We start from the raw sequence: 26,650 nt of genomic DNA on the forward strand, positions 1-26,650 counted from the left end.
ACCAACATTTGTGATATGAGAAGCCACAGCAGCTTCTTGAGTGCAAGCTACAATATGTGCTGACAGCTTAAGCAATGCGGGGTGCAAGATTAGTCATTGCCCTGCTATTCACAGCAGCTTGTTTCTTCACTGGTAATCTGCAGAAAAGCAAAACAGAATTCCAAACACCAAACTCCAGTTTTTTTAGTTACAGGGAAAGCACTGAGAAATCAGTATGTGCAACTATCCCATATTTAACTGCAGTATGGAACTGAATCCTGCAAGGATAACTGCATAACGAACAAAACAAAGTTCATTAAAGAAGAATATATCGAACAGTTCCTTTGGTGGCAGCCTCAGAATTTAGCTTGCAACCTATTTTAAAGCATTTCATAATTCATATATATATGGCAGACAATGAATTCTGTGTAAGTTCCAGTAAACTTATGACCAGACAGTAGTCTGGCTGCACTGTACAATGTTTTAGATAAAAGCAGTAGTTTTAGGGTGAAACTGCCAGAATATTTACTGTAAGCTTATACAATTAATTTGCAAGATTGTCCTAAGTGTTGTAACAGGCTTTACTGTATTTATTTATCTGCTCTTACAACACCAAGACTTCAAGCTTCTCAGGCAGAACTACAGAATATGCTGTTTCACTTTGGTGGCAGAAAGTATGCAAATTTTATTTCTCTATTCTGAAAGGAAAGGTGAATAGCTTAAACACCTTTGCTGTGGGATGGCTTGTTCCGTTTTGGATTTTTTTTTCATTGATTTATTCCCATTGTCTACCCTTATCATGATCCATTTATATAAAAGTGATCCAGTACTTTGAAGACAAAGCCAAACTTCTGCAGCATGCAGTTAGCAGCAGGCCAAATAGTTTGGACTTGGAACAAGGGATTTTATAAAAAATAGGGATAATTTTGCCTTTAAATTCACCATGGTTTTTAGAATTTTTGTTATAACATAAGACATGAATGTAAATCACAAGTATGACATTTTAAATCTGACAACTGAGCACGTCAAGTAACAGTGGCATTTTAACTGGATTTTAACACGCCAGTCCAACCATGCAAAGGTGTTACCAGTAGTCAAACCTGAAAACAGAAAGCATGTATTTTGGCAAGGCATTTTATTATGATAACAATCTTTTTTGTTAGGAATCAGTCATTGAAAACAATCTGTACACAGTCTAATTTAGTCAATAAAAATAGTACAACTTTAAATGATGTTCCCTATATATGTAACTTGTTACGCTCTGAAGTGATGCTCTTCATTGTTTGAATCTTCACATAAACAATTATCAGTCTCAACACAAATTAAGATTATGTTCTTCTCTCAAAAGTACAAAAAATAACACTTTAAATATAGAGTGGCTTCTAAGCTTAGAGAGAATCCTGTCAGGAAGAGAGTTTTGCACTTCAATAGACAGTGCCTTCAACATCAAGAGCTCTTCAAAGTGACTGGCAGAGTGTGTGAACACTATCCCCACTTACTAGATGATGAAATAAGGCACACAGGTCAACTACCTTGCCCACGGTCACATAGAGAGTGAGTGGTAGAATTAACAGAGCAGAATTTGGGGGTTTCAGTTCTCCAGTGTAACCATCACATCTCATTGCCATTCAAGTGCAATGGCTTAAATGTTTCTGAGGAGCAAAATGTGTACAGCACACAGGAAACAGGAGGGAAGATTCAGGGCCAGTTAAAGGCTGCAATAGTTTCAATCCAAACAAAATGAATTTGGCAGTCAGTAAATCATAATGCACTTTAGGGAATGATTACATAGAGAATTATACATTAAACTGCAGAGAGAAAGCTCATTAAACATAAGAAATATGGTGTTAGCTTTGCAAAAACTACTGGTTGTCTTAAGCTTGACAGTAGCTCAGGTATAACATTAAGTTTGTCAGAGACATAGTACTTTGTGATCAGCAGATGTCCTAAACGGTGTTCTCCTACCAGCGAGGTGAACTTCTCTGGAGAGTCACACGGACATGTAAATAAGGGCTAAATATCTCCTCAGGAGGCAGAGATGTGTACAAAGCACAAAACCCTGCATTAATTCGCTTGTGAGGTATGGACTAAGTAGTAAAGACATATCAATCCAGAAAAACAACTATAGTCTAAAATAAATATGGTTAAGGAAACTGAATCACCCATCCAAAATCGGCAAGAAATGCATCTCTGGATAGCTTATCTTGCAAAAAAAAAAAAAAAGTGTGACACATGTAATCCCTGCCTGGATGAGAAGCATTCTCTGGCCTAGCCCTCTGCTGACAAACAAGCATTTCAGAAAGCCTGTCCTTGGATAGGATGCTCATGAGATGACTCATTTACTGACAGAGGCTGCTGATGGGATTCTGAAACAAGCACACTTTGATTCTGTTCTTCACTGACTTGATGGGAAGGAACTGTATCATGGCTAGAGTGAGACTGCTGACTTGATTCCTGAGCCATCTGCACATGCTGAGCTGGATGTGAAGATCCCGCCAAGTGGATTTGTTCATTTTGTCCTTGATGAGCATGGAGATGTTCTAGCGCTTCCTTGGAAAGAGTGATGACATGCATCTGTTCAGGCTGGGCAGCCTCTATTTGGTTTGCAATCACATTGATACTTTGGATTTGTTCTGCTTGCTCCTGCTGAGCTGAAAGCAACAAGTTTTGCAGCTGCTGTGGCGGCTGCGCAAGGAGCGTGAGGTTTGCAGCCTGCTCTGTTGTCATGCTGGGGGCATTTTCTGCAGTCACTATACTGATGCCTTGATTGTGGCTGGGCATGAAGTTGATGTTGTGTACAGCATCTGTAACCAGCAGCTGAATTTCCTGCCCTCCTGAGGTGGCAAGTTGGTACTGCTGCAGCTGGAGAATGTTTCTCACTTCTTCTGGATGAGTGTTGGTGCTTGAGGTGGCACTGGCTTCCTGAAACTGCTTTTCCTTGCTGTGAATTTTCAAATGAGACTTCAGGTTGTCCAGACGAGCAAACTGCAAACTACATTCTGGGCAGGCAAAAGGCTTTTTGCCTGTGTGTAAGATACAGTGCCTTCTCTTAGCACTGGAATCAGAGAAGGATTTTCCACATATATCACAAGAATATGGCTTTTCTCCTCTGCAAAAGGAAAGAATTTTATCTCGTTAAAATATTCACTTTGACAATGCCACTTTCTGAAACTTATTCTGTAACAAAATACTAAAATGATTACATTGTTTTTCTGAATTGTAAACACTTAAAAGGGTAGTGTCATTAAAAATCCTCTATTTGACCTCCAGATTATTTCTATTTGACCTCACAAACTGTATAATTAGTATATACTCCAGAGCTACAGAGATAACTGACATCCTCTCATAAAACCAGAGGTACAGCTCCATGCTGCTAGACCTTGACAAGAGTGCAACAACTCTGCACAATTCTAAGCACTGACCATTTTAAAGACGTTCATTAACTGTATGGGCTTAAAAACAAAAACAAGTGTCCAAATCCTAATTTGCTGCCTGTGTCAAAAGGATAAAGAAATTTTACTGGAATTTTACTGGAAATGTTTTCTTAGACAACAGTTCTCCAGTGATTTAAAATCGAATGGGTCTTTATGCAATGCAAGGTACTGACAGGGGTAAAATAGCTCTAATGCTATTAGAGCTCACCGAGTAACAGGACAATGCTCCAATAACCTTGATACATCATGGTTACTGTTCTGTTGTCAAACAAAACTTACAGTAAAATTTTCACAAAAAATAATACAGCAGTAAATTCATCAACAGCGAGCAGACACAAAACACCAAAGAAGACTCTCATAGTATCTTGGCACATGAATATTTAGGACTTCAGTACTTTCCACTACCAATCTTTTCCTTACATAGATTAAGAAAAAATGTCAAGTTTTTAACAGTCATTCAAAATGCAAACAAGTCCTGACCATTCTGTAACTAAACAAGCATTACATATAAATTATAAAATTAGAAGTTACATTTTAAAAGAATGTGATGAGAATAAGATATACTTTACCTGTGAATTCTAATGTGAGTCTGAAGTGAAGTTTTAGCTGTAAATGATTTGCCACAAATCTCACAAGTGAAGGGCTTCTCACCTATCAAAATGGAATGTGACTTCACTTTTTAAATAGCACTTTTCATCAATACATTAAAAACATTTTGTATTTTACCATACACAGTATCAAGGGTGCACTGTTGGCTCTTCATGCTTCTGCCATGGGTCAGAAGATACCCAAAACTGAATGAACTCACTATCAAAATGAGGGTATAACATTTTAAATGTACACCTCTAGCATTTCTCCCCTTTGAAGATGAAGAATTAGGTGATCCAAGCCCCCAAAGCAACAAAAAGCTGTACCTATGACACAGATGTGGGTGCTTCACATGAACAGAAATGCTTTGAAAAAGGCTGTCCCTGAACCCTGGCATTAAAGGTAGGCTCAAGTGCAGCACCATGCAGATGAGTAAACCCAAACTTCCAAAGCTGGGAAATGAATCCATTACCTTAACAACTTGCCTGGCTTTCTATAAGGCTCCATCACACTAGGCCTATGATATTCTGGGAACACCAGTTAGAGAAAAAAATAAATTATCATGAGTTCAATAAAATTTGAGTTTGGAGATTTTCTGTTTATTTGTTGGGGGTTTTTTAGTGCATTTGGAATTCTGATGTCTAATTGAGTAGAAGCAGAGAGGCCAAATTAAATCATAAGAAGGTTCACAAGAAACAGATACTACCCAACCAAAGCAAATCCTAACTCACACCATAACAAATCCTTTTAGCACTGAGGCTCTTTAAGACACCAGACACAAAAATCCAAATCACCGCTGTGGTAATTCACACCATCAAAGCACACCAAACCCAGGGATTGGGCAGCAGCCAGTTTCCAAGGAAGCTTCCCATTTAGCATAGAACTGCAATGCTTACCAGCTTTCATGTGACTTTGGAGGGCATGGATAAAGGATGAGAGAACAAGAAACATTTGTCAGAAGGGACCTCTGGTCATCCAGTCCCAACTTGCTACTGAAAACAGGAGTAACGTCCCAAGCAGACTGTATTATTATGACACAGTGTGACCAAACTGCTGCCAAAGGAGAACAGTTGTATCTATGTTAACACCTGTCCCCCAAACGCCTTGGAATTTTACTTTGCTTTTGAGATGAGACAGACCAATTATTATTTCTACATTAATACTGGTACCTTGCCTGTCTTTTCTAGAAGCAAAATATATTGCAAGCCAATTTCTGCTAAAATTCAGCTTAGCTCATATATTTTTGCAACTTACCTTGCAAGTAAACTTCCTCTTCTCATTTCCCACCCCAAACTCATTTCCCAGTACATTTAGAGAGCTGTATCAGCTTCAGATACAAAACTCTTGTGCATGTCAACACTGCATTCTCATCTATACAAATCACATCCTAACACTATTCTGGATAACCAAAAAACTCCCAGAAGTTTTGACACATTTTAACCTCAGCATATCCCAGAAAACTTAAGTATTTTTCACTTAAAAAAGAGGAGGAAATGAACGAGATAAAGCATGCTTGAGACTGAGTTATGTATCACTACTGCAAGCGACACACTTAAGAATAATTTGATTTTGTGAGGAAAAAAATTGCCACTATTTCTAGCTACTTTAAAAAAACAAAATTATTCATGTTACCTTATGAACTTACCCTTCAAAGGAAAGTATTTTATGAAGTCTTTGATTGTTATTATGAGAGGATAGATCAACATTTTTATCTCTGTTATCCAGTGATTCATTACCAGCTTGCCCTCTAAATATCTTAAAACACCCTCTGACGCACTTGCATTAAATCATCCCTTCCAGCACATCTCCTCTCAACATCTGGTTCATTACAGCACAGTAAAAGCTAAATGAAAATAATTATTTTTCTGGTAACAGCACTTTTTGTAAGCACCCATCCCTTACAGAGAGAGGTGTCCAACTCATTTAGGACACACGCTTGCTGTAACTTTCTGCTACTTGTCAGCTCACTGCAAGCCCAGTACATGCTGGATACTGCTCTCCTGACAAACTGAATTCTCAGTCCAGGATTCTATCACAGGAAAGCTACCTGACATTTTCTGCAGCAGAATTTATAAAACTGGGGAAACAAAGCCCCCTTCCTGTAATAGGCACTACTTCTGTACTGCTGTAACACAAGCTTTTTTGTGCTCCTGCATTCTTGATATCAAATCACTTCATTAGCAACACAGGCATCATTATGTACAAGCTGAGCAGAAGTTCATTCCACAGAGACAAGCATAATTTGCCTAACATTGTTTTGTCCATGTAACTTCAAGAAAACACAAACCACAAACCCCACAAAAGCCAAGGTACAACAATACCTGTATGTGTTCTTAGATGTTTCTTTAGCTGAGCTGCATCCATGAATTTGCGACGACACTGGTTACATTCCGGCAGTGAACGGCCTTGTCGCAATAATAAAAAAAGTGTCAGTGCATAAGTGATCCCCTGTATCTCTTCAGTGATCTTTGTTAAAGCACTTTCCTGTAAAATAACCACTTTGATATAATATAGAGATAAAACACAAGGCGATTCACTGCCTCCTCCCTATCCTGTCCGACTCCTATTTCTCAATTTAGTATTACCACAGGAAAAGAAGGGACTGACACCTGCTCCTGCCCAAAAACCCCTTCTCTTGAAGCTTTGTAAATTCTGATTTTCTCCACTACTTCCTCTCTGTCTATCTCCATGCCATTCCGGAAGTAAGAAGAGCACTTCTTAAAGCCTGTATGCCCTTACTAGTCCAAAGCAGTGGGCAACTACAATGCAAATTGCACACCAGACAGCAGACACAATTGTTTATATAATCCCCAGATTCTAGCATGGACAACAGGACTAAAATAATCAAGTTGTATGTCAAATACAGTGTAACTAACTTTTAATCATCATAAGAGCCCTTTTCAATTAAATACTTTTCTACAAATTCCATTTTCTATATCCCATTATGTCTTTTTCACCCTATCCACTGTTATACCAAGATAGGACACATCAAGTTAGCAGAAACTAAATACATCACTGAGGAAGAACTTTCAGCCTAAGTCAATCTTCAGGAAGACAAATCTGCATGGATTGTAAGTTAGGGCCTCAACCCAAACTTGTTATACCTGTGTGTAGTCGATAGTGGCTCTTGAGCTGTCTCTTTTGGCTGAAGTATTTCCCACACTGATCGCAGGTAAAAGCCTTCTGCCCTGTAGAGAAAATCACTGATTAAAATGTAAGCCACATCTAAAGCAATTGTAAGGAAATAAATAAAATACACAAGCCAGCTGTGAGGAGCCAATTCAGTTTTGATTTGCCTCAACAATGGTTGTCAGAGGCACATGGGGGGAGGGATTGCACATGTACCATGTCCAGGAGGCAGCTAGGAGAAGATGGAGGAAAGCCTTGTCTCTGGGAAGACTTTTCCAGTTCATGTTTTACCTCGGACACGCAGTCAGCAGTGGAACACAGAAGACACTGTACCCCAGAGGCAATCTCAAATCAGATGGCAAAAGGTCTCTAACAATGGACTGCAGTGAGATATTGGACTGGGCCAATATCCCAAAAGCTCAGCAGACAGAGCTTTGGGAGGACATGAAAAGTAACAGCATCACAAGCCCCCAGGCTTTTTGAACTTCAATTTTGAGTTGGGCTTTTGGCTTGGGGCTTTTTTGAGACTGGGCTTTTGCTTTTGTCGCTTGGTGATTTGAGGGGGTTTTTGAAACTTGCTTTTGAGTTGGGGCTTTTTATGTCTTGCACTCTTTGTCTTGGCCCCAAGCCTGCCTTTTGGCTCTCCTGCCCTTGCTGGCTCTTGCTCGCCCTCGTGTCTGTCCTGCCTCCCTGTGTCCCTGACCAACTCCCTGTCTACTTTGTCCCAGCATCCCTGCCTGAGCCCCCTTCATCCAACCCCACCCACCTCCAAGCCAGTGCACTGCTGCAATCCTCACCACAACCGTGTCCAGGGTTCTGGTCTAGGGCCCTGGACCTCCTGCCCGAGCACCCCCTCACCTCATGTCCAGCTGCCACTCACCACAGGAGTCCATGTCACAAATGTTGATGGCCTGACCTCCGGCAGTAAATCCCTCTTTTTCTTTCTGTTGCCCCTCTCTCCCCCCATTCCTTACCCATTTCTCTTCCTCTTCTTCTGTCTTTTCCAGCTCTCTTTAGTATGGCAACTCCATTTTGCTTTTTCATTACCAATAATCAGTTCTCAGACACGTTTGTCTCGTTTGACATTATTTAGTTCCTGACCATCCATTTTTAAAATAACTCCTCGCAGTTTCCCTCAGTGGAACATGACACCAGCATACACAAGATGGATCAGAAGTACATTTTTTCAGAAAGGGAAATTCTTGCAGCAGAGAGCTACATTTGCCTTGAAGTATTTACCTGAATGTAGGCTCATGTGCTCCAGAAGAGAATGCTTTGTTGTCAGAGCCTTGCTGCAAATGGTGCACGTGTATGGCCGTTCCCCGGTGTGCATCCGCTCATGGACTTGAAGAGAATGCTTCTGGGAAAAGCCTTTGCCACACTCACTGCATTTAAAAGGGCGCTCCCCTGAAAGCAAAATATTACATTTTTAGGCACAGATGTGTAATTTCTTACTAGATACTCTAAGCTGATAGTGAGATGCACTGCAATGTGTAGCTCCTGAAAAAATTAGTCTTGATTAGTGGTAAAGAGACAAGCTTCACACAGGAATGAAATAATTCTTTAGCTATTGCCATACAATTCAGTGCTTAAATAATGAAATTATTAATTACACTGAAATCTAGGTGAGACATAAAGGTTCTGAGATCTACTGACAAGAATAAAACAGCACAGAACACACCGTAATTCGGATCAGCATGCTATTTTGGATATTCCTGCTGTAGTCAACAACACTTCAACAGCCACTTGCACTTGGCAAAATCACTAAACCTAACCTAAAAGCAGTAGTCTCTGAAGACCTACCTGTATGGCTTCGCTGGTGAATAGCCAAGAAGTGATTATGCTTAAATACTTTGCCACAGTCTTTACAGCGAGCCTCAGAATCCACACGTTTTCTTTTTCCATCAGTTCTCTTAGCCAGTCTTTTCTCATCCTCATCCCCAAGAAGTTTATAATCTTTTAGTTTGATTGATCTCCTTATTCTCCGTTTGCTGTAACGGCTCTGAGTGCTCTGTATTCCTTCAGATTTGGGATCGTAGTTTTCATCTTTCTCAGCTGACAGATCAACAGCAGCCTCTGAGCCACAAGCAGGTTCAGTTTCTTCTCCATCTTTCCCCACTGAAGCCTGTTCACTGGCTACTGTTTCTTCTACTTCAGTGTTTTTTTTCATATAATTTTGCTCATTTTGCATGGAGTTGTTCTCTCTCAGCTGCCCATCTTCGGCAGAATTTGCTCCTGATTCTTCTTCTTCTTGGACAACCTTGATTTTCCTTGGTCGCCCCCGTTTCCGCTTTGGTGGATCATCATTTTTCCTGTCACTTGCAACAACAGAGGCTCCACTTTCAGTGGGAGCTGGCAATGCACTACCTGGGCTGCGGCTTTCCAGGTAGTCTGTACAGGCCCATACCAAGTCAGTCACTTTCAGCAGCTGTGCAGTAGCCAGGATTTGTTCTGTGCTATTCTCACTGGCACAGAGGCAACCAGTGTAGATGAATTCTAGCAGAACTCCAAAGGTGTCTGCAACCATTCCCTCCAACATGTAAATTGACTGCCCTATTTCATCCTCATTTACAAACATCATTGAGAAGTATTCGCTGCTGGCAGCCAGCAAAGCTTTATGGGCTCTGAATTGCACATTCTCCACTATCAGAGTGATGTCACAAAGAAAATCCTTTTTCCTTTGTTCCTCAAAATTAGCTAGAATGGTATCTTTGTGAGCTTTGGAGTAGATGATCAATTTCTCAGAAGGATCAGCTGTTTTTGCCATTTTAATTATGAATATTAAAGAAGGTGCCTAGAAAAACAGAACAGCTTTAGTAAAGAATTATTTTAATTATAAGACCCAAGTATCATCTGTTATACCGCTAACAGCGTTCAAGAGTTTCTGAAGCACTTCTGAAACCTCTGACTGAACTTTTGAAAAATCAAGACTACTGCTGACACAGAATTTCTTCAAAAAGTTGATGGATTTTTAAATCCTATGAAAAGGCTGCAGATAGTTTTTTAGATCAGAATTACTGCCTATCTGTTTTATCTCTGATGTACTGTGAACTCTGCATTATCTAAAAAAATTGCTACCCTAGTTTCTGAAACTAAAAGTCAGAGAGAAACAACTCCTTGGTCACAGCTCCTTAGTACAGCACTGGCTTTGCATGGCAAGGTTTGGGTAGCAGGGTAACTACAAGGGTGGCTTCTGTGAGAAGCTACCAGAAGCTTCCCCAATGTCTTAGAGAGCCAACACCAGCTCGCTCCAAGATGGACCCACTGCAGGCCAAGGCTGAACCCATCAGCTGATGCTGGTTATCACCTCTGGGATAACAGATTCAATAAGCAGGAAAGAAGCATGTACAACTGCAGCTGGAGAGGAGTGAGAATATATGGGAACAGCAGCCCGCAGACACCAAGGTCAGTGGAGGAGGAGGAGGTGCTCCAGGTTCCAGAGCAGAGATTCCCCCACAGCCCCTGGTGCAGACCACGGTGAAGCAGCTGCTCCCCTGCAGCCCATGGAAGTCCATGGTGGAGCACAGATCCACCTGCAGCCCCTGGAGAACCCCACACCAGAGCAGGTGGATGCCTGAAAGAGACTGGGAGCCCTATGGGAAGACTGTACTGGGGCAGGCTCCTAGCACGACCCATGGCCTTATGGAGAGAGGAGCCCACACTGAAATGGGTTTGCTGGCAGGACTTGTGACCCCATGGAGGACCCAGGCTGGAGCAGACTGTTCCTGAAGGACTACTCTTGTTGAAGGGATCCAAGCTGGAACATTTTGTGAAGAACTGCAGCCCATGGAAAGGACTCAGGCTGAAGTAGTTCGTGGAAGGAGGAGTGCCTCCTGTGGGAGAGAGCCCCCACCAGAGCAGGTGAAGCATGTGAGGAGTCAAAGGAGAATCAAAGACAACGTGCAATGAACTAATTCTGCAGCCCCCATGCTCCATCCCCCTGTGCTGCTGGAGGGAGGAGGTAGAGAAAACCAGGACTAAAGCTGAGCCTGGAAAGAAGGCAGAGGTGGGGTGAGCTTTTTAAAGATTTGGGTTTATTTCTCATTATCTGACAATGATGTCTTTGACAATAAAGTAATTTCCTCAAGTCAAGTCTGTTTTGCCTGTGCTGGAAACTGGTGAGTGATCTCTCTTCATCCTTATCTTAACCCCTGAGCTTCTATTATATCCACCTGAGGAGGGGAGTGATGGAGTGGCTCTGGTGGGCACTGGTATCCAGCCAGAACCAAACCCACCATGCTGGAAACAAAAAGGCAAACTGCAGTTTGATCAGTACAGTTTACTCAGGGACAAAGCTAGGAAATCCTGTAATAAATGATAAAAATTCACCAGTATTGGTGCGGCAGGACTTCATGACTTCTTTTACCCCCATCTCGCCTTCTGAAAATTTCACTTTTTTAACACTTTTAACTTTACTAAGCTTCAGCCTAAGAAAGCAGGCAATACAAACACAAAAACAGCGGTGTTTTTTTTAAGGATTCTGTCTAACATAGGGATCATTCGGATATCTATTAACAATCAATTCGACTTTTTCGATAGTAAATTTGCAAAAATTAAGAACAAACAAAAAAATCCAGCAGCTTCAGAACAATCCACCAAATCTTATGGAAGAGATATGTCCAAAAATGTCCTATTTACAAAGCTCAGCCAAACCAAAGATAAACCAGATCAGCTACCTGCTATATCCTAATTTATACAAGTGCCACATTAAACACATATATTTGCGTAGTTTTATTAAGTTACTACAACAATTTCAGTCACCTGCAAAAATGCTCCATGAAACAAGAGATAGCACCTACAGATGATACCTAAATGCTACTGAGGTGGTGAAGGGCTTCTTTAGCCCTGATCATCTACCAAACAGTTCACAGCAGAGTTAAACTGTTTTATCTGTGAGCTTTAATTTCTGGAGCATGTGAGCCTGATGTTTGTTGCTGGAGCACCTTACAGCACAGCTGCTGGTGTGACCCAATCTGCCTTATCGTGCATTACAAGCATTCCCGGACGGCTGCTGCCAACTCTGCCTGCAGGCATCCCCTAACATCCGCACGTCTCCCAGACAAGGTAGCGGGTGTTTTTCGAGATCTGATCACATGAACGACTTCGAAATTTAACCAGGAGACGACAGCATTAGTATTTTGACTACAAAGTCCAAACCACGCGCTTTCCCTAAAAACCCCGCACCATTATAGAGTGAGGCTGTACTCCAGCAGAAGGCCCTACGCTGCCGGCAGTGCAGTCGGATACACACTCCGGTCCAGCCATGGAAAGGCTCAGGAGCTCCCGGGAGGTGACCCCGGGGGGGCAGCGCACGGCCCGGGGCTGGGCCTCGACACGGGCACGGCCAAGGGCACCGTGCGGGTCGCCGCCCCCCGCGCACCGTGAAAACCCTTCGGGCCGCCCCTCAAGGGAAGGCCGCTCGTCCCCCGCGGGGCAGGGGCAGGGAGCGGGCGCTGCCCCTCCAGAGCCGCGGGCCCGGAGCACCCGGCCCCGCTGCCGCCCGGCCGGCCCCAGCACTCACCGCTCGCCGCCGCTGCACTTCCGGGCCGGGCCTGGCACCGCGCCTGCGCTCCGCGATGAGCGCAACACGGGCGGGGCGTGGACCCACAGAATCACAGAACAGCCTGGGTTGGAAGGGGGCCGCGTGGATCAGCCGGTTCCAGCTCCCGGCCCTGCCCAGGACAGCCCCCAAAATCACACCTTGTACCGGAGAGCGCTGCCAAATGCTTCTTGAACTCTGTCATCTTAGTGCTTTGACCACTTCCCTGGGGAGCCTGTTCTAGTGCCCAATCAGCTTCTGGGTGAAAAACCTTTTCCTAATATCGAAACTAATCCTCCCCAACACAGCTTCAGGCCATTCCCTCTCTGCGTCCTGTCACCGAGAAGGAATCAGTGTCTGTCCCTCCTCTTCCTCTCACGAGGATGGTGAAGACTGCAATGAGGTCCCCCCTCAGCCTCTTCCAGGCTGAATAGCCCAAGTGACATCAGCTGCTCCTCACACAGCTTCCCCTCAAGACCCTTCACTATTGTCGCAGTCTTCCTTGGGAGACTCTAATAGCTTTATCTCTCTCAACTTCAGACAAAATATTTTATTTATAAGATTTTATGGTTCAAAAACTGGCCTGAGAATGTGTGATGTTTGCAGGCCACATTGGAGCCACACTGGTGTGCCTGATGGCAAGGCTTCATGTGTTAATCAGTGGAAATACAGGGTTCACACAAAAGTGGGGCGAGTGCCTTTCAGGGAAAGAAAAGTCTGCAGATGGTCATCAAAGCCAAGGGGCCGATCTCTTGGGTCCTTATATGGGCCCTTCATGGCAGTCCCCAGGTAGGGGATGAGTTGGCAGTGCTCCATGAACTGCAACAGCTTCTTCCTGTACATCTGCTGCACTGGCTCCGAGCTCCGGGGGTTGTGTGCTGCAAGAATTTAAGTAGCATGTTAGTGTCCCCTATAAACTTTGTGGAATTACCTTACAGAAATTTTCAAAGGGACCAAGTCTACCTCTGTTAGTGTCACCCGTGGCACAGATAAACACCTTGACTGTTAGTGTCAAGCCAAAAAGATCAAGTGTAGTATTTCAGAAAGTTCCTGACTCCAAAGGGTCATGATAATCAAAAGGATCAGGCTTTTGTAAAAGAAGACACAATGAACATGCCCAGCTGCTGTCAACTTTCCATTTCTCAGACTGTGAGGTACTGGTGAAACTCTAGGCAGTGACAAATTTGGATAGTGTGGCACACAGCCACAGTGGCACATCCTGGGGATAGCCCAGGTCTGGCATGGCTGACTGTGCAGGGCCACTGTGTCCTTGGCACAGGTGTTCTATGAACTAAGTGCTTTACCCATAAGGTGGGCTACCTTGTTATACAAGGAAGTCAGACTTGATAAGCAGGACTGTGACCAACATGGCTTCATGAGAGAAAAATCCTGCTTATCAAACCTGATTTCCTTGTATGACAAGGTAATAATCTACCTAGATGACCAAGGGACAAGTAATCTCTTCTAATTTCTGTAAAGCTTTCAATACTTTCTTTCACAGTATCCTCTTCTGGACAAAATGTCAGGCACACAGCTGGATACCATAGCACATCATTCCATGGGTGAGCAGCTGGCTCACCAGTCAGGCACAACGGGTTATAGGGAATAGGGTGACATTGGACTGGTGGCCTGTCACTGATGGGTTTCCCACAGGGATCCATCGTCAGCCCTGTTGTCTTCAATATCTTCATAAACGACTTGGATGCAGGACTGGAAGGGATACTAAGCAAGGTTACATGTGACACAAAACTGGAAGGAGCTGTTGACTCTCTCAAGGGCAGGACAGCCCAGCAGAGAGACCTTGGCTAATTAGAGGACTGGGCAATCACCAACCAAATGAAGTTAAATGAGGGAAAGTGCTGGAATCTGCACCTGGGATGGGGCAACCCTGGCTGTATGGACAGACTGGGGAATGAGACGCTGGAAAACAGCACCTTGGAAAGGGATCTGGGGGTTCTGGTTGATGGCAAGTGGAACATGAGCCAGCAGTGCCCTGCCCTGGAGCCAGGAGGGCCAGTGGTGTCCTGGGGTGCATCAGGCACAGCATGGGCCAGCAGTTGGGCAAGGGAGGGGATTTGTCCTGCTCTGCTCTGAGCTGGGGCAGCCTCACCTCAAGTGCTGGGGGCAGTTTTGGGTGCCACAATGTAAGAAAGGCATTAAACTATTAGAGAGTGCCCAAATGAGGGCAACAGAGATGGTGAAGCATCTTGAGGGGAAGCTGTATGAGGAGTGGCTGAAGTCACTTGGTCTGTTCAGCCTGGAGGAGACTGAGGGGAGAACTCACTGCAGTCTTCAACATCCTCGTGAGGGGAAGGGGAGGGAGAGACACTGATCTCTCTTCTCTGTGGTGACCAGGGCTTGAGGGAATAACCTGAAATTGCATTGGGGGAGAGTTATGTTGGATATCAGGAAAATGTCCTTCACTTGGGTTGAGTGCCCACAGCGGTTGGGTGCCCACAGGCTCCCCAGGGAAGTGGTCACAGCACCAGCCTGACAGAGTTCAAGAACAATCTGGACAATGCTGTCCAGGACCCGGTGATTCTTGGGGATGGTCTTGTGCAGTGCCAGGAGCTGGACTCAATGATCGTTGTGGGTTCCTTCCAACTCAGCATATTCTATGATTCCATGATTCTGTGAAGAGCTGACCAGTAGTTCGGAGGAGGAAGGAAGGTTTCTCTCTGCCCTAAGCCCTATTTTGGCATACATTAGTATTGAGCGACAGTCCCCTGAGTACAGTATATTATTTTAATTGTTATCCTGAGGCAAAGGGGAAGGAGTGAGCCAAAACATAACCATTTTTTTTCTTATGAACAGTATTTTATATCTCATTACAAAAACTGGACAGCATGAAGAACTACGCTATAAGACACTTCAGCCCACTAGCTTTAAACTGTAGACACCTACATTGAAAAATTTCTGAGAGATTTTTCAAGCATAGCTCTAAATACAGCCCTTACAAGAGTCTAGCTTGAAGGACACTCAATCACTCTTGTGATATATGGTTCACTACTCTCTTTCCAGGAGTTGATCACCTGTACCTCCTCAGATACTGAAAACAATCCAGTGATGTGAGAGAAGCTGAAGGAGCAACTAAACCCCTGCTTCTTGTCCCCTACTTAAATGTGAGATTAGAGAATTATGTTAATTGAAGGTTTAACTTCACATAGAAATAAGATGAAATAAATTTCCAGGGGACCACAAGTTGAAGCACTTTGATAAAATTTTTTGATCAAGACTACTCTGAAGAAATGCACAACAATAATAATAATGCGGTATTTGCAACAAATCACAGAATCAAAGGATGGGTCAGGCTGGAAGGGACCACAGTGGGTCATCTGGTCCAACCTCCCTGCTCAAGCAGGGTCATCTCAGAGCACATGGCACAGGATTGTGTTCAGATGGCTCTTGAGTATTTCCACTCATGAAGACTCCAAAACTTCTCTGGGCAATCTGTTCCAATGTTTGGTCACTAGCACATGAAAGAAGTTCTTCCTCATGTTCAAGTAATTTGTCAGTGTACAGGAATGCTATATCTTAAAGCTGGAAGCAGTCCTACCCAGCACCTGAAGAAGATAACTTGTTTTTCTAGATTCCTATGATCAAACTGTTTGGCACTGCATGAGGAGAAGAGATTTATGCACTTGCATAAACCTTCTGGTTCATCATCCACTACTAATAATGATTTAATGTTGCAATACATGAGCAAAACATTCCTGTCATGGGCATCCTTTTGTTAGCAAATCCATGCTAACAATAGAATGAAAACAGCCTCTGTGAATGAAGCAAACTACAGGATAAAAGCACTTTGGTGGCTTAGGAACTGTACATTTATGCAGGGGCTTACTATGTGCCTGCCCTGTTCAATGGTCTTCCTTAACAAAGCTATGCTAGCAAAAAAATCTGTGACAGTTCAAGAAAATTCTGGAGGGCTTTGGAAACTACGTGAGGAAACACAGGATGTGAAGAACTTTGAAAAACTAATTAAGATTGGTATTATCTAAAAGAATAAGTAAAAATATAAAATATGAAAAGCCAGGTGAAGTTCTCCCAGTGAACAGGTTGGCTTATAAAAGATAAAAGTGGTGGGTTGAAAGAAATGTCAGTCTTGCTCCAGAAATCTCCAGCAGTACTGGAAATCAGCCCAAAGCTATAGCAGAGCTGCAAACAAGGACACTGAAATCACAAAAGCTGGCACTAGTTAAGCTGATTGCAAACTGTTAAAGATTATTACCTGCAACTGGTATCTCTGGCTGAAAAAAACCCAAACAGAAATTCTAAAACCTAGCAAGTATGAACGCTAATTTGCTATCCATATTGTATCAGAGGACTTATGTTGTTTATACAGTTAGTTATTTTTATGGCATGCTATTTTATACACTACCTTTTAGATGGAAGGAGACAAAAAGCAGAGCAGTTTCTTTCACACTTAGGAATGGAAACTTTGGCTTAAGACTGCCAACTTCATGCAGAGCTTTTATTAGAGAAGTTGCTACTCCCTAAAGAAAGAAAACAGGTTTAAAAGACCATTACAGAAATGTTGAGCAATGCCTTATTCTGTGGTAACACAGATCTAACAGTACAGGACAATACTCTTAAGTTGGTGAATAGTAGAAGATAACAAATTAGCATAAAATCGGGAGGGCTGTGACCATGAATAATTTTTTTATTTATTCGTGTGACAAAATGTACCAAACTACTCATTATTTTTTCCAGGTAAGCTTGTGTCTATGCTGGTATTAAAAGTCAAACCAAAAAGATATGATAAACAACTAAGTCAGAAAATCTATCACATAATACTGCGGCTTATTATGCCCCTCTGATGGTCTTGTAATTTTTCCCTTAAAGCTACAAACATCTATTATTTTAAGGCTTTAAAAAATTGGTCACAATTGTAACTAATTTTTTTCAATTTAATATAATCTCCTTAATAAATATGAGAATCAAATGCATTAATGTTTTTTTAAAAATTGAGTGGGATACTCTATATATCACAAAATCATGTGTTAAAATAGAAAAGCAAAAACTGGCCTGTTCAAGGTATCCAGGTAAAGGAAGTGTAGTTAGTAGCATGGGCTCTTTTTTTGGAGGGAGTTTATGGGGAAGCTTCAGATTCCAGTACTTCTCTGGTAACCTAAGCAGATAAGAAGTAAGCACTTATAAGATGTATAAACAGTGACATGATTGAAGATTAAAATGCAGTTAGTGTATTCACCTCATAAACTTTTGAAGTTTTTCTTCATTTTCAAAAATATATACTTTTTCTTGGTATTTTGCTGCATACTCGATGTTGCCAGGCACCAAAGCTTCATATCTGAAGAGATGGAGCAAGAATTACTCATTCAAAGAAAACGTAAAACATAATTTGTGTGGTGTAAATTCATGAGCTACTGGTAGCCTTCTGGTAATTTAGCAAGAAAAAAAAAAAGCAACTGGATCATCCAAATTTCCACTATATGACTGACAGTTACAAGGTTCAAAATCTGATAGAGTCTGCCTCAAAATCTGCTTATTAAGGAACTTTTATAGTGAGTCTGCCTCAAAATCTGCTTATTAAGGAACTTTTATAGTGCTTCTTTAGAACTCCTTCATTTAAAATGCCAATCGTAGTTCTTCAGAAGATTGAAAAGGGATAACATAGAATTGGCTATTAAGGTTCCCCTCTGATGAGAAATTTTTGCACACTGAGGAAATCTGTGTGACTTTATGGTGGAGTTTTATGGATCTCTTACAAGAATTTTAATAGCTAGTTTTGCATCTACATTTATGATATTTCTTTGAACCTTCAAAGGGTTATGATAGAGAGAATTCAAACTATATCTGTCGGTCTTCATCATGAAAGACACCAGGCTAACACAGATTCTTGTAGATCCTATAGCCATGTAAGTACTAAAAGGTGATTTTATCTTGATTTCCAAAGTCACAGGTGCAATGTAGAGAATTTCAATCTTTTTTCATGTCCAAACCCTGAACAGCATTAAAAGGTACTTTGAAAATATTTCCTCATTAATGCACTAATATAGGACACATAGTCTGTGATTCAGATTATGAGAATTCTAGTGACATACCTGAGTTTTCCATCAAGGTAAGTGACTGGACAGTATCCCTGCATTTCAGCCTTTACAGGGAATAAGGCCTTCACTTCTGTTGCAGTCAGTTTCTTTGGTAGCATATGTGGGGGTGGGAGACAGTGAGATTCCAGTGAGGATATATAAACCTCTGGTCTGCTCAAGAATTTCTGTAGAAAAAAAATGTTTTTATTATGAAAGAAGCACTGTAGGACTGTTAGTCAAACTCTAGAGGACTGGCTCACACAATTTATATACCTATTTTTTCTACAGTGCAACAGTGTGTTGGCACTGCTATTGCTCTTGGGTAATTTCTTTTCCAACCTACTCTCAGTTGAAGTAGTCACAATCCAACCACCATCCATCACTATCTACTGCTATCATAAGCCACTTTCTAACCCAGTCTCCCCACAACTGACATAGAAAGGAGAAAGTTATTGTTTTCAAATCAATGTTTGATCTGTGACAATTTGTAAGACAAGCTAGTTTAATGGTGTGTGTGCTGTATTTTGTCTGCCTAGACATTTGATAGCAGAAGTATGCAGAACAAAAGCTTGAATGCTAACAACGGTGGTCTAACTCAACTTGCATATTACCTATTTCTGAATGGAATCAAAGAAACTAAGCAACAATGTTCCCTCTTCCCATAATCCCCTCCTTTTCAACCTGCTTTTTAACACTCACTTCCAGTTCTTCCTGTGAAGCCATTCTGTAATAGTGCCCTTGGAATTCTGCAGCAAACTCCAGTGAGGGGGTTACAGAGCAGTCAATCAGTTCCCCTTTTTCTGCAAGGCTGACAGGACAGTACTGGCCACAACCTCCCAGCTGATTCTGCAGTTCCTTGGGAGTGATACATAAATCAGCAATGCTGGCTGCTTTTCCTGTTAATGCAAGCAATTAATGATAATGTTTTATTTATGAGAAACATAGAATCATCAAACAATTCTACTCAGGAGTGCTACAATCTAGAAGGTAATTAATAATTTGAAAATTATATGAAATAATGAGAACTAAAACAGCAATTTGATAATAAAATGAAGTTATAACTCATTTTACCAATTAATTTAACATTTTTGTAGCATTTAAGAAATATGATCATTATTAATGATGTGGGATACTCTGCATTCTGAGCTTACTAGTGTATTCTTATTCATGATCTACTGTTTCACTCCTTTGTGCTACTAAGGGGCATTTCAGCTATTATTTTATTTCTTTACATTAGTGAAAAAGAGTACAAGTGTGATGAAAGCCTCCCCTTTATTCATCCACATCTTGCAAATTTTACATTCTATCTAGAGGAAATACATTCAAAATCTTGACTAAAATGTCATCTCAAACCCAAATTACTTTAAAATCATGCTTTTTAAAGCCTGATGTGTAAAAGTTAAGTGTCTTTTAATATTTTTGATTATGACTCCAATTTTTAAGATGGGTGCAGCCACAGAGCTGTAAAAGTTGTGTATCCACCAAAAGGTGGATATAAGATAAGGACGTATATTTGCCCTTCAGAGGAATTCTAGTTAAATAGTACAGACAAGCGGTGCTGACACACAAAAAGTGGGAACTGTGCCATTTTAGAATAAAGTGATCTTCTGCCCAAAGCACAGAAATTAACTCAGATGGCATATTTGAGCTTATTTCTAGATTCTAAATTAACATATTCCCTCTATCTCCCTCTTCCTTTACTAACACTAAAGTGAACCTGCAAGTTAGAGTTCCCCTTGGACCTTTGGGGTACTCTTTGTGATTTACTACCCAGTGTTGCCAGATCTACCATGGACCAGGGCCTCTGACTTTCTTTAGCAGATTTCTGTTACCCTGTTCTTTGGAGGATGGCCTCAGACTGCCCTGCAGTTGGCTTCGTCTTCACTCTTTTCAAGAGATCTCTTCAAGATCTCTGCAGATGAGATTGAAGAATTTAAGGGTGTGTATGTGCCCAAGAATTAGCCTTATCCAAAGAAAGGTGAAGTTATCATGCACATAGTACATTGCAGCTTTTTAAAGAAACAAGTATTTTGGGAAACTTTATTTTTCTTTTACCTTCTTTTCTTCTTTCCAGGTATATCTGGATTTTTTTAACAACTGCCTGAACTTCCTGCAGAATGGTGTCCCATACCTTCCATTTGCTCTGATCGGCATCAATCACACACCAGTTCTGATGTTCCTTCATATAATAAGTTCTAATATCATCAATGTGCTGTTTATAGCAGGAATTTTTAATAGCTAGAATCTGTGGGCTGTCCTGTTCAGGATAGGAAGGTCTAAAGACAGTGAAAAATAACAGTGATTTAAATGTGAAGATTAGATAATTTAATTGAATTTCAGATGTAAATTCTAGAGGTCACTGTAAATTCTTTTTACAAAATTTTGCTTATTTGACACTGTAGAATATATTTGAGAAATACAAATTTCTTACTAAGTATACTACCAGCTACATGTGAAAAGTGGTGTACTTATGATCAGACAATCCTATTCAAAATGGAGAACAAAACTTTTTCTATTTATGTCCCAAATACAACTCAATAATTATTTTGCAAAGGATTTGGAATGTATCAACACATATTACCTGGCACACACTACAAATGCACATTAAATGGTACCCTGATATTGCACACTTGGTTTGTACTTAAGCCTATGAAATATAATTAGTTTGGTATTTAAAATGAAGTTTAAAGTAAATACTTTCAAAACCACATAATTGATTTAATTTTTTTGCAATATAAATTGTCTTTAGTCTTTTAGTAAACAATTTAACATTGTACTGATTACTTGATAAAAAGAAAAAGACAAAAAGAAAAGGACAAAATGAAAGAGGCATGCAATAATGCTCCAAGCTATCTGGAACTTCTTAGAAAAACTTCCTCTAATGAGAAACAGGTCTTACACAATTTAATTTTAAGGTGAATGTTCTGTTCTTTTTCATTCTCTCTCTGCTTATAAACTACTTACTGTTCTTCCTCAAAAACAACCAACAGCTCTTTAAACAGAATATTACCTTCTCAGAAAAACAAAGAAGGGAACAAACTGAACTGAAAGGCTTAGAACTCCTGAATTCTGTACATTACTAAATATGCATTATTTCTGTATTTTTAAAAGAACTCTAATTAAGTTTTTAAAAGAGAGATTGTTAGATAAAGTATCAATATCTTTTATGATAATAAGTGATGAAAAATAAATTTCATCAGCGGAGAGAAGAGGTAACATTTCTGATGTACAGTTTCATAAAACAAGCTAAACTTAGCAGTGGGTGCACAGCATTACACATTTGTAATCTCTGTCATGCAACAGAGGGATCTGGCCAGATCATACCCCAAGCATCTTACATCCATGTTTCTGGAAATCAAAGCATTAGAAAGGAGAGGCACTGGTTCCCATGTTTTTTCATATATGGAGTTCAGAGACAGCTGAGTTACGCTCCAAGTAAGATACAACTTCTGAGTATAGCACTGAGGCACATAAATAGAGATATTACAATATCATGTAGAAAATTAAAGAAATTCTATCAGGGAATATCACTACCGGTTTGTGCTTTCCTTATCCAGCAGTGCTCTTCTGAACATTTCCTTTGTATCCATATCTAATTCAAAAATTTTCACTGGAATTATCCTAGTTGATTCCAAGAGATTTACGTGGTTTCTTGTTAGAGGATATCCATCAATTACAACTCTGCACACAAACAGAAAGAGAGAAATAGGTTTCCTAAGAAGTGAGTTTCCAATCAACCAGTAAGTCTGTGTATATTCCTAGTATATTTTCCATGGAGACAAAAGTCTACACCCATGCCATGAAGTCATCACTGCTCTCATTTGATAGGCACAGTCTTCACTCCTAAGAATTTTTGACCAAACTTTTTAAAAAAACCAAGTAGGTAGAAGAAGAAATAGTAATGAGAAAAGGAAATGCACAAAGGACATGTGGGTGGCTGTGACTTATAAAATCGGTGTACTTTAAAATTCTGACACATCAATCATTCAGAAACATAATTTTAACTATGAGAAGTCTCCATGTGGATTGGGAGGAGCAGTTTTTAAAGTGGTAAGTAAAATTATTTACTACAGTATTTGAAGAGGTTTTTAAAATCATATTGAAGAAGAAATGCTTTTCACATATTAGGCAATACTGGAACAAAATATACTGAAACAATATTCCAGGATTTAACATGAAAGAGAAGCTGAAAGAATTCTGATCTCAAGCACAAATAATTTTCAGAGATTATTGTAGAATTGCCTTTCTCTATAACAATTCTCCTTTTTGGGGAGAGAAGTTGAATGTCATGAAATACTGATGATAAAGCTTTTTAAGTCTGCCCAGTTTCAAAGATGTTTCAGTGGTGGAGAAAGAGCCTAGGATCACATATGAATGAGGTGGAAAGACTCACTGGTTTCAGTTCTTCCTTAATAACTTCAGTTGTTAAGAAAACCAGAAAAGAACCCCAACCTTAGTACTGAACCAGCCTGCATGATCAAAGAGAGTCAGGTGTGTCCAAGATAGGTCTGGAGTTGGTATAAGAGAGACCAAATGATAGCTCTCAAAGGATAATAGAAGATACTGGCTTATTGACTGAAAAAAGTACTGTCATGAAGTATATTACTTGGATTTACTGGAATATAGTTACTTGAAAATTGCAGAAAATTATGCTTCAGTCTCATTTCCCAATGCAATTGTAAAAAATCTTTTGTACAGATTATTTTCTTAATGCAGGAACCACTGATGTGTTTTAGTGAAACTGTTTTACAGCGGTAACATGGGAATCCATGTCTATGAAGGGACTGGCATGTCTTGGAGAAACCCCCAAAATCCCCAAGAAGACCCTTACCCAGTGGCATTATCCACATGATTTAACAGAGCCACATCTAGAGCCTGGATGGCCAATTCATCAGGTACGGTGAGTCCTTGGAGAAGGTGTGACTGTACCTTCAGTGCCAACTGGCTCTCTGGCCGGTTGTTTATCACAAACTGGATGGCATCTCCTAAGGACAGGTGCAGGAACCCATAAACACTCGCAAGTCTCTGGGCAACTGCAAAATATTTTGATTTCAAGTCACAACCTTTAAGGTAAGCAACATCACATATGCACAGGGCATGCTTACACTATTCAATTTAGCACAAACCTCAACAGATATGGTCAATATTATAAAAGCGGGTTAGAAAATATACCTCCATTACTGCTCCTCTTACAGAACAGTCCATCAGTTACGTAATTTATCCAGAAAATAGGAAATAGGGCAAAATTTCATCCTAAATATAACTTGAACCTTTTCTTCCTAACATTCTGTTGTAATGAATAACTATGGTTTAAAATTAATTTCCTCCTCCTCCAGTTAAAGGCAGAAGCATGTGGATTGACAGAGTCATGGAGGAGGAAGGGGAGGGGAGAAGGATGGAAATCTCGGGGGATTTTTAATCTAGAAATTTGGAAACAGAGTGGGGAGTTTGGGGTCCTCATCCTTGATCCTAGGACTATTTCTCCATTTTACATTAGCTTACAGAAAAAGGTAAGAAACAATTAGAAAATAATAATAAATACTACAAGGGGTATAAAATAGTGTAAGTCCAGTTTTTCTAAGTACAAGTCCAGGTCACTAACATCTTAAGGACCTGGGATAAAATTCAGATGTACAATGCTTAAGTATCAGACTGTCAAATGAGACACTAGAGAATGTAACTAAAAGAATCTGTGCCCAGCAAGAAAAGCAGGAAGACCAACAATATTAATGGTTTATGATTTTTTAATAACAGTAAGGGCAGATACAACTTCAGTCATTAAAAAATGTTTGTTTGTTTTAACAGATAACTGCTCATACCTGTAGTCTTTCCAGATTTTGGAACTCCCACAATTGCAATCTTTACTGGCACAGATAGCTTAGGTTTTGGCTGACAAATATACTTGATGGGATTTGTCATAAATGTTTCTTTATTTTCTTTACTTGAAAAGAAATAAATATATTGTCGATGGATTACTGGAAAGACTGGACTTCCCTGTCTTTGCTGTGGCTTGATCACATCTCCTTGGCTTAACTGTATAACATACAAAATGAGAATCAGTTCATTAGGTTTGACAAAGCTTTTTCTTCCGGTGTCCCAGAGAAGTGACTTTATTAGGGAGGTAGAAGAGCACCAACTGTATGAGACAAACCATCAAAGCATTCTGAAATTCACACATATGGACATAATATTTTGCTCAAATCTAAGAAATTTTTTTACCAACACTTCTTGTTCAAAAATGTGAAATAAACACTGAAGACATAAAAAATACTTGCTATTTCCAGTAGGTGGTACCATAACACTTTATGTCTGTAAAGATAGTGTAGTCAGAGAAGATTAACATAATAGTTTTTTGAATTTTCAAAGAATAAAGAGAATAATTTTATTCCTCAGTGAATTAAATTCACCTGCCTGCCTGCCAACAGAAAATACACTGAGAATAACGTATTCACCAGAAGAAGTCATATACAAATGAAGATGTAAAAAGATAATTCATACTTACATTATGGTCAAGTGTAAAACCACAACAAGATAAGATGAAAAAGTTCTTGGAAATATACATGCACTGCTGATGCAATCTTTTCAAACACATCAGGCAGCCCACTAAAAGGTCTGCAGTGCTGATGAATCACTGACATGTAAGAGATGCAATTGGCAGAAATAGTCATTGAAAATTAATTCCTTGCACTACTCTTCCCTACAGAAAAACTCAGCCATGTCCCTGTTGCAATCCTTCTTGGAAGAAACTATCTTAAAGTATCAATAAAAGATGCTTTAAAACAAAATGTAGAAAAATAATATGTAGAAAAAAATTGCCCAGACCAGGCGGCATTCACTTTACTATTTTAAAGGGACTCAGAAGTATAATTCCGAGTAATGTGTAACACTGACCTTCCTTCAACAAAAGATGGAGAAAATTACCATTTTAAAAAAAGTTTTTTCCTCCACTGTAGAACCTGGCAAAAATAGTCCAGTAAATCTGGCTCTGTATTGAGCAAACTGAAATACATTAAGGAAAAGAAACCCCAGTAGTTACATGCATACATATCAAATAATGGGGAAGAGCCAATTCAGCTTCATGTCAAGGAAAAGCATACCTTGCAAATCTATTACTATTCTTTGAAGGAGTCAGTAAGGTTGGTCTGGTTATTACAGCTAGAGATAGGGCTGTTCTACTGTGTGGCATTGTCCTGCCAGACTCTTCTCATATCCTTAGGTTCCTATTCCTGCATCAATTCATTTCAGGGTGCTTGCCCTCAATTTATGGGATTTCATGAGTCTATTCTACTGCATATCTGCTTCCATTCTTCACTCAGCTCATAAGATTTATTCTGTGCTTATCTAATCAGTTGCATAACTACTTCCCCTCCCACCCAAATTTAATCTCAATGTAACTGGCATACACTCAATCTGCCTCTCTACCCTAAAACTTCCAGTCTGTAATCAATTTTATAATTTCTATTATTATCCTAAAATGCCCTCAAAATGAGCAAAAGATGTGTGGCTTATTGGAAATTCATATTCCGAATCCTTTCAGTTTGCTCTCACTGCTACTGGAAGGTTTAAAGACCTCCTCTGTTGTCCTGTTCTTTGTGTATCATTAAGAGTTAGGCATTTCTTTCTGATTCAATATCACCTTTAATCATGTCACCAATGATAGTGTAACAAATTTTACTAAATGCCTCTCAGCCTTAAATTAGCTGCAACACTGAAAAGACCAACAACTTTTATTATTAATGCTTGCTGTATTTTGTGTATATTCAGTGGTGTAATTTTGATTCAGTACTGTAGTTTTCACTAAATATTTCTGGTATTAGCTGCTACTGTCTGATAACATCTTGTTAATGTGAAATACATTTTTAAAAAGTGTCAACTCTTGAAAACATTCTTCAACCATTTAAGAACATTACCTTGACTGGATCCCACCGACC

General features: G+C 40.3%; 1 protein-coding gene across 2 annotated transcripts; it reads right to left on the reverse strand.

Annotated features, from left to right (window-relative positions):
* Nucleotides 1-1,109: 1,109 nt before the first annotated feature.
* On the reverse strand, nucleotides 1,110-9,897 carry ZBTB24 (zinc finger and BTB domain containing 24). 2 transcript variants are annotated; one of them, XM_062488728.1, is made up of 6 exons: nucleotides 8,934-9,897; nucleotides 8,370-8,537; nucleotides 7,106-7,189; nucleotides 6,323-6,406; nucleotides 3,983-4,064; nucleotides 1,110-3,088 (listed from the first exon to the last, which is right to left on the reverse strand). In XM_062488728.1, exons 1-6 carry the CDS (start codon nucleotides 9,895-9,897, stop codon nucleotides 2,275-2,277), a joined length of 2,196 nt encoding a protein of 731 aa, XP_062344712.1. In that variant the 3' UTR covers nucleotides 1,110-2,274. The 2 variants fall into 2 exon arrangements, with proteins under 2 accessions (XP_062344712.1, XP_062344713.1); XM_062488729.1 differs by lacking the exons at nucleotides 1,110-3,088; nucleotides 3,983-4,064; nucleotides 6,323-6,406 and adding an exon at nucleotides 6,449-6,485.
* Nucleotides 9,898-26,650: the final 16,753 nt, after the last annotated feature.

This window comes from Cinclus cinclus, chromosome 3 (genome assembly GCF_963662255.1).
Source record: "Cinclus cinclus chromosome 3, bCinCin1.1, whole genome shotgun sequence".
NCBI classification, from domain to species: domain Eukaryota; kingdom Metazoa; phylum Chordata; class Aves; order Passeriformes; family Cinclidae; genus Cinclus; species Cinclus cinclus.